The following is a 9,190-nucleotide window of genomic DNA, read 5'->3' on the forward strand; positions in this document are numbered from 1 at the left end:
CTGACGACGATGTAAACCTGCTTTGAACTGGGGGAGCCGCAGCACGGCCGCGAATTTGTCCTTGGGCTTTGGCTCTAGCTCCTCAACATTGAGTGGGGTTGCGTCAATGTAGACGACCTAGTTCACAGGGACGCTGGCGCCAGATCCATCACGCCCGCCACCACGGGAGCCTCCATCTTCCCCACGTCCGCCGCCATGGGAGCCACCATCTTCGTCGCGCCCGCCACCACGTGCGGTGGATGCACTGCGAGGAGAATTCGCCCTGTAGTTGCACGGTGTGTCTACAACGGGAGGTTTTGCTGTGTCGCCAAGTCCAGCCAATTGGTTGTGTTTTTACGCGGTGACACTGTGCTGACAGGGGACGCGTCGCCGACGGTCCTTCATAGTCCCGAACCGATGTTGCGTGGCGACCACCCGAATGACCACCTCAGGAATCCGAAGAAGCGGCCACACCATTAATTGATGGATGATTAGTTGTCATGTAGCCCCACACACCGGTGATTAACCGAAATGCAAAGGTGCGTGTACAAATGGCAAGCTGCTTCAAACCCGGCCATGGTGCGAGAAGGAATAAGATGAAACTTTTCTTCCGGGCTGATGGTTGGGTTTGGCGCGAGCTTTATGTTGACCCTCCGGTGCCTACAAATATGAAATATGTGATTTTCATAAATTATAGTGACTGAAAGCCATATGACGAGTAAATTGCAGGAAACCACCATTTTGAAGGCTAGGTTTGCAGAAAACACTATAATGTATTTTTTTTTGCAGAAAACACCATGTGTTTGGTAATGTTTTTGTAAAATCCACTGATCGGCGGATTTGGCTCTGTTGACCGCGTTTATGACAGATGGGACCCATTTTTTGCCTACATGATGTGATTTCTCATGCCTGTTTAATTTTAGTCTAAATTTATGAAGTAGTCCCCACTGTTTTACACATACACCCCTCCTGTTCTTTGTGTTCCTCTCTATCCCCCTGTTCGTCTTCTAGCTAATGACAGAGGGCAGCGGAGCGGCTGGCTGAGGTGAGCGCGTAGTCCGCACGAGGAGACGCAGCGGCCATGGGGGGCATGATGGTGGCGCGCTGCCGCATCTGAGGGAGGACGCAACGCTGCTCAAGAGAAGCTTCCGGCATCGCCACGGGCGATCGAAGATGTCAGGGAGGCTTGCTCTGTTGCGGCGCCATGGGAGGATCCACCGGTCAACATTGGAAGGCGCGCTCGTAAATGGAGATGTGCTCGGCATCTCCTTCAGAGCGGCCCACTCGTGCAGGCAAGGCGGAGCTCCAGCAGCTACCAGGGCCGCCGATGCAGCGGGATGATGTGCACGGTGTAGGGGCTCACCTAGTCGTCGCTGAGATCTAGATCGGGCTCGGCCCAGTCGTCGTCCTCTCGCGTTGGTCCGACCACGGCTCTGATGGCCCCAGATGGATCCTACACCGGTGAGCATCAGAATGGCTGGATCTTGCTCACCGCAGAAGATACCAACGTTGAGCCGCCGTCGACCCTGCCTCGCCGATGCAAGGCACGTACCGCATTCCGACAGCAAGCGACACCACCAGCAGCGAGCGGCTGCGTCCGGCGGTGGGATCCCGAGCGACGGCGGGCGGCCAAGTGCTTGAGGGCGGTTGGGAGTGCGGGGCGTTGGGGGAAGGCATGTGGCAGCAGGCGGCGGTGGGAGGCCAAGCTCTGTTCTGATTTTGCAGAGAGGGGAGAGAGTTGGAGAAGAAGGGAGGGAGGGTTGTATGTGTAAAATTGCATGGGCTACTTTGTAAATTTAGATTAAATCGAACATGAACAAAAATTTACGCCACGTAGGTAAAAAAGGCCCCATCTGTCATAATCTCACTTATTTGAGCCCAATCCGCCGATCAGTGCTTTCTGCAAAAAAATTACCGAAGACACGGTGTTTTCTGCAAAAAAAATGTATTGTAGTGGTTTTCGCAAACCTTGCTCTCAAAGTGGTGGTTTTCTGCAATTTACTCCCATATGACAATTATGTTAATGTGCCATTTTGTGTTAATTTTTTTATTGTCGATTATTGTGACGTTCAAGACCATATGACATCTTGTTTGAGTTGCTCTAAACCTCGGATAATCCATGACAAGCAAAGACGCGATATATTTCATCTAAGTGTACAAGTGTGCCGGCGAGCATGCACGGCTCTCAGTGCCAACCCACGCGTGGGGCGCCTCTGCCCCTGCTGTTGCTGTGCTCTCCTCGCTCGGCGCTCGCCGGGCTGTCGGTGGAGCCGCTCGCTTGCTGGCGCTAATCAACGTGGAACGGTTCTCAAAAGAAAAACACAACGTGGAGGGAGGACTAAAGTAACAAGCTGTCTGGTAGGAACCCTCCCCCCAACCCGATCCCGATGGACTCGATCTCTTTCTTTTCTTCTGCCGCTAGCAACTTCCCGTGCGCGGTCGCTGTTCCGCCGCGCCTCACGCGCCAAACGCAGCAAGACCGCGCTAGCCGCTAGCACAAGCCGAACACGCCCTGGAGTGGACGGCACTTGCACCCTCGTCGTTTTTCTCACTCCGTCGTCTTCGTCAATGTTTATATGCGTGGCAACGTAGAGCACAGTTCATTCCAATATCATGTTAGTTCGCTTGGCACCCGTGCAACTTGCGGCGTCGTGCTCTTCTGCCGAACCAGAGATTAATATGCATATGGTTTTCCCAATTTATTTTTCCTCCTCCAAATACGGCCACATCACTAACGTAACGTATGTCGCAATCAAAAAAGAAAGGCTAGTCTGGCAGTCTTACTAGTGGCAACTGGCAAGTGCCCGAGCCCGACTGTTTACTGTAGTATGCACGCTCTTGTTGTTCACTGTTCCCTACATTTCACATTTTTGCCAAAGAGAAAAGAAAAGCAACATTCACAATGGCTGTTAGGCTTGTTGAACCTCTTTATTTATCTATAAATGTGGCCGTATGCATCGTTCTGATGCAGAGGCTGGAGAGTCCCCCTTTTTTAAAAAAAAATGTCTTACCCACTCTGTTTTTATTTACTCTGCACATTAGCTTTTTTCTAAGTCAAACTTTTTGAAGCAACCATGTTTATAGAAAATAATACTATGTACATTTACAATAACAAGTATACAATATATGAAAATATATTCCATGATAAATCTAATAATAATGATTTGATATTATAGATGTTAGTTACTTTTTCTATAAATTTGATCAAAATTTACAAACTTTGGCTTGAGTTGAAGCTAACATGCTGAGTAAATAAAATAGGGAGTGTCTTCTCAGCAGCTGATTGTAGAGCTGCAATGATTTTGAAATGACGTTCAAAACGTTTGAGGTATCCATTTTCACGTCTTAGCTTAAGGAAAAGTGTACTGAACACCTCATGTATAGAGAAGATAATTACTGTTCCCTCTGTCTATTTTTCTATTTTGTAAGTATTGCCCCCCCCCCCCCCCCCCCCCTCAAAGCAGCAAAATATAATTAATAAAACTCTCTAAAATAGGTTTGCAAAGCTGTTTTGGTGACGTTGTGCATACAAAAGGTGGTATTGACCACATGTGCATATGACAACCAAGGATTTTAAAAAATATTGTGTAAACCTTTTTTTATGAATATGTAAATTCATGAAGAATAAAAAAAATATTAATAAACTATGAAATACTATAAGCTAAGTAAATCTAGAAATAAATCTGAAGACTTTGATAAAGAAATAAAAATAAACAACTGAATTGTAAACAAGAAAAATAGGGGAAAATGTGCAACTCCAGTTAAGAAAAACTTCTATGCATTTTTTGTATCAATGTTGACAGAATATTAAGTGATTATTTATTATGCCATATTTCACATATTTTCATATTTTATAAAGCTTGGAGTATCTTTTAAAAATAAACTGATTTTAAAAATTATTCAAAAATATTAGTTGCACATTATTTCGCTTATTTTCCATAATTTATCCATGTATTTTTTTATGAAATCATTTATCCATGTAGTTAAAACCGTGTTTCATATGCATCCTATCAGCAAAACCGTCTTTAAAATACACACTAGGGTTGTATAATCTGTTTTTGTTACTTCACAAGTTAGAGGGTAACGAGTTTGTCTGTCGATACCTGACAAAGTTAGGTAGGGGTATGTGATTTCAAATACTTTTCTTAGACGCATATTCTTAAATACTTTATATAGATGATATTCTCAAATACTTGAGTGAAAACGATCTGCCTAGAGAATGGGCTTGAACAGAATGGGATTTATTGCGCCTTATGGATCGACAACCCTAGAAAAAAAGCAACAACAAGCTAAAATGGAAAAGGGCGAATGGGTATTCCCGTCCATGGTTTTATGCTCGGGCCATCTCCATGGTGTTTAGTTGGATTCTTCGCGCCTTGTTTTTCGTCCGCGAACATGGGTATTCTTTATTTGACGGCCAGTGCGTCAAACTGTTGCCAAAACGGACACAGGAGAGAGAAACGAACGAGTTAAATCAGTCAGCCCATTTTAAGCAGATCCGGTTTAAGGATCATGACCGGTTTTGGAACATTCTAAAAGGTTCATGGCTGATTTTTTATTTTTTATTCACAATTTTATAAAATATTCAGCATGTTTTCATGTTTTAAAAAACTGTTACATTATTTGGATAAAAAACTAGTTAAAAGATATCCTCAAAATTTTAAAAATGTTGTCTTTAGTAGCCTATAGTTGCATGGCTCATTCGCAGCTCGCTGTAGTTCGTGCGATGCGTCAGCCCATCCACGACTCCCTTTTTGTGGCAATCCTCTTATTTGACGCAAATAGGAGGTCCCCATGCATGTACTACGAATCGAGCCAACCGCGAGAGCTCCTTTGCGACGCTTATAGCGCCCACTACGGAAGTTGCGCTCACCAATGCACCAGATGGGCTGCGGCCGATGAGACCACTGACCTTCGACTATCGGCCCCGACCGTGGACCGTTGGCCCTTGGCCATAGAACATTGACTTTGACATTTTGGGAAAAATATGAATTTTAAAAGAGTTTACAATATTTTTTATAAAAAATCTGAATTTGAAATAAGCTCACAACTTAAGTTCATAATTTCAAAAAACTTCATGAATTTGCAAAAAAGCAAAAAACTATTCATGAATTATGAAAAATGTCATGACTTTGGAACTTTCATAATTTGAAAAAGTTTGATTTTGTAAAAGGTCACAAAAATTAAAAGTTCACAAAAGTTTAAAAGTTTGTATAACATGAAAAATGTTCACGAATTTGAAAAAAATATTTGGTTTGCAAGAAAACTTTTGGTAACTTTTTCGACGGACCCATCTGGTTTTTTGGTGGTTCTTTCTCTGTTTTTTCTTGCTTTTTTTTCTTTTCTTTTTTTAAAATTATCAACATTTATTTAATTTTGTGAATTTAGGTTTTATTTTAAAATTCATAAAGATTTTTAAATCCATTAACAGTAAATTTAATGATTTTTTATTCATGAGCTTGTTTCAATTTTGTGAATATGTTTTTAATTTTTTTCCTCTAAATGCACTTTAAAAATGTTTTCTATTTACATTGTTTGATTGCATGATTTTTTGATCAATAAAAACTCTAATTTCTTTTTCGAGAACCAGTAGTTTTTTTGAAATACGTTGTTGGTGAGTGAGGGGAAGCTAAAGGCCGCGACCTGTGTAGAATCTGTGTGTGCGCTCGCCTGTGATTCGGCATCTACTTATATTCTCTCTCAATATGCATACTTCCCAACTCATCACACATACTACATCACCAACTCTTAATGGCCGTGATCCATTAGAACAAATGTTTTTTTTCTCAAATACGCACGAATATGCTTATCATATATTATAAAAGAAAGGGAAAAAGCCTTGCGCAGTTATGTTACAAGGAAAGATTACATGGCGTTACGGACGTCCACCTATGAGCTAATCCGACTACTCGCTATGGGCCCACTCCGGCGTTCCTACGGAGAACACATCCAACTCTCCTCGTAGCAGCCCCACCCGCATCCATACATTATTTTCACTCGCCATCCGGCTCAGGACCAACGAGACAGCGGGAGCCAGGCCCTCGCGTCATTGAAGACTGTGGCGTTCCTGTGCTTCCATAGCTCCCACATGGCAAGGAGGCATACGGTACGCATCGTCCTCGATGCCCATGCACACCCTCTCGAGCGCACCTCAGTCCGGTAATGTCTCTCCTGGTTGCGGCACGCCGTGCTGAATGCCTAAGGCCGTGAAGACCTTGGCCCATACTTTGCGTGCAAGAACGCACTCGATGAGCAGATGGCCAATCGTCTCCTCATGCTGATCACAGAAAGGGCATGAATCCTGGTGCAGCCGCCCTCTTCGTGCCAATCTATCCGAGGTCCAGCATCGGTTCATGATCGCAAGTCAAGCAAAGAATTTGCACCGAAGCGGGGTCCGCGATCGCCATGTGAATAACTGAACAAATGTTTTCTACCACCCGACGATAGTATAACTCAACAACTGAGTGTGTCCACTCAAAAAAAAAAAAAAACCTGAGGGTGTGGCTACCCCTCAAAAAGGAAAAATCTGAGGGTGTGTCTTACATATCTTTGATCCATAAAATGCTTGCTCGAAATAACGAGCTTTCTTTTTCAGTTCCGTCTCTGCTCTTTTATTTTTGCGGGTACCGTCTCTGCTCCTTTGAAGCCCCAGGAATCGAATGCGGATTTTCCACAGCGCGTTGCGTCCAGATTGCCTTTTCCACAGGGAGTCAAAACTCATTGGATTCTCACAATCCCTGCCACCCATTACCAAGCCACATCCTCACAAAGACAAGTCAACGAGTCATGAAATGCCGCGAACCAGCTAGCTGTAGCAACTACTCCCTCCGTTCTAAGTTACTCGTCGTAGAAATGGATGTATGTAAAACTAAAATACATCTAAATATATTCATACCCGCAACAAGTAATTCGGAAGGGAGGGAGTAGCAAGTAGCAAGCAGCAAGATATGCAAGATATGCCCATCCCTCTCTGCCCATGTGCATGGACCCTTGGCTGATTCAGCAATAGCTCGGTCCACGGCCTCATTCTAGTGTCGACGTCTGGCATTGTACGCAATCCAATTAAGCAGTCAAAGAAAGGCAGCACGCTCGCACTCGTTATAAGCTCCCACCATTCGCCACACACATGGCAAGCTCAATCGCTAGCACCATGGCACTTTGCAGAGCGCGCAGCGGGCTGCTGCTTCTCGGCATGGCTCTGCTCCCTCTGGGCATGGCCATGGACGCCATTGGCAGTAACTGCGCCGGGACCAGGTACGCTGGCAGCGGCAAGGCCAACATCGACTCCGTCCTGGCGGACCTCGTCGCCAAGGGCTCCTCGGGAGGCTTCGCCACGGCCGTTGCCGGCAAGGGTAATAGGACCGTCGTCTACGGCCTCGCGCAATGCCGCGGCGACGTCTCCGCCAGCGACTGCTCCTCCTGCCTCGCGGACGCCGCCAAGCAGCTCCCCACTGCCTGCAGCTACCTATCCGACGCCAGAATATGGTACCACTTCCTATCCTCTTACAAGTTTAGAACGATCGATGGATATACATGCTTAATCATCTGGCTAAGCTTGGCTGGCCTGTACGTACGCGCGTGCAGGTACGACTTCTGCTTCATGCGGTACGACGACACAGACTTCGCCGGGCAGTCGGACACGGGCGCCGGCGTGATCCTGGTGAACGTGCAGGCGGCGGACGACCCCAAGCCGTTCAAGAAGGCGGTGGGGAAGGTGATGAACAAGGCGACGGCGCAGGCGTCGGCGTCGGGCCGCGCGGGGCTCGGCAGGTCCAAGGACCAGTACACGCCGTTCGTCACCATCTACGGCCTGGCGCAGTGCACGCGGGACCTCGCGCCGCTGGCGTGCGCGCAGTGCGTCTCGGTGGCGCTGTCCAAGTTCGGCGACTACTGCGGCGCGCAGCAGGGCTGCCAGATCAACTACAGCAGCTGCAGGGTGCGCTACGAGATCTACCCCTTCTACTTCCCGCTGGACGGCGCCGGCGGCCGCGCCACCACCGATATGACGAAATACACCAAGATCGTCGTGCACGCTTGACGTAGAGGCTCCTTGCACATGTCCGACGTGCTTCATGCCTTTGGTGTTGAGATGCAAGTGAGACGTGATATCTGAGCTGCATGCACTTAATAAGCGGGGGTTATGTAAGCTGTAGCCATCGCGTGCAGCGATTGGGAATAAAATTATGCACCAAATCCAGTGTTTGTAGTCGTTGCTAAGAGCATCTCCAACAGACGTGCAGTAGCGCGGCGCGCTAAAACGGTTTTGCAAAGCTGAAATAGTGTTTTTGCGCGCGGGAGGTTTAACAGACGCACAAAAACACGACGCCCAACCCGGTGGCCCCACATGCAGCAGCCCGCGCGCACAAGCCGGCGTCCCAAATTTGCAGCCCCGCAGCCCGTGTTCACTAAATTTACAGCTTCATCTTTATGCGTGCTCTATTTTACAGCTTCTGTTGGAGCGTTGTTTTTGTCGCACACTCTATATAGGCATCTTTTTCAACGCGCGGCTTATATAGCGCATTTGTTGGAGATGCTCTAAGTGGTTCATGCACATCGTTGTAATTTTTATTACCTTTATTGTTCTTTGTACTGTCATGATCCAAGATAAATAGATTGGAAGTTTTTCATAAAAAGAAGAAGCAAAGTGTGTCATCCCTCTGTTTCTAGATGAGAGAAGTGTATCAGAGGCTGCTTAGGGCGTAAACCATCTCAAAAGAATCATGTTGGCTCTCCCGACCTCAAAAGAGGCTTTCGCTTCGCTTTATATGCAAAGAAACAACCGAATAAAGTGAAGGAAATATGCCATAAAGGCAATAATAAAGTTGTTATTTTTATATTTCCTTATTCATGATAAAGGTTTATTATTCATGCTATATTTGTATTGATCGAAAACCTTAATACATGTGTGAATACATAAACAAACACTGTGTCCCTAGTAAGCCTCTACTAGACTAGCTCGTTGATCAAAGATGGTTAAGGTTTTCTAACCATGGACATGAGTTGTCATTTGATAACGGGATCACATCATTAGGAGAATGATGTGATGGACAAGACCCATCCGTTAGCTTAGCATAATGATTGTTCAATTTATTGCTACTGCTTTCTTCATGTCAAATACTTATTCCATCGACTATGAGATTATGCAACTCCCGGATACCAGAGGAATACCTTGTGTGCTATTAAACGTCACAACACAACTGAGTGATCATAA

The 9,190-nt window shown here is 45.9% G+C and overlaps 1 protein-coding gene across 2 annotated transcripts; it reads left to right on the forward strand.

Moving 5' to 3' along the window:
• Positions 1 to 7,090: 7,090 nt before the first annotated feature.
• LOC125552128 (cysteine-rich repeat secretory protein 55) lies at positions 7,091 to 8,176 on the forward strand. 2 transcript variants are annotated; one of them, XM_048715607.2, is made up of 2 exons: positions 7,091 to 7,464; positions 7,534 to 8,176. In XM_048715607.2, the coding sequence occupies exons 1-2, from the start codon at positions 7,106 to 7,108 to the stop codon at positions 8,015 to 8,017; spliced, it is 843 nt and encodes a 280-aa protein (XP_048571564.2). In that variant the 5' UTR covers positions 7,091 to 7,105; the 3' UTR covers positions 8,018 to 8,176. The 2 variants fall into 2 exon arrangements, with proteins under 2 accessions (XP_048571564.2, XP_048571565.2); XM_048715608.2 differs by having other exon boundaries at positions 7,564 to 8,176.
• Positions 8,177 to 9,190: the final 1,014 nt, after the last annotated feature.

The sequence above is a fragment of the Triticum urartu genome, chromosome 4A (genome assembly GCF_056163025.1).
Source record: "Triticum urartu cultivar PI428250 chromosome 4A, HENAU_Tu73, whole genome shotgun sequence".
In the NCBI taxonomy this organism is placed as follows: Eukaryota; Viridiplantae; Streptophyta; class Magnoliopsida; order Poales; family Poaceae; genus Triticum; species Triticum urartu.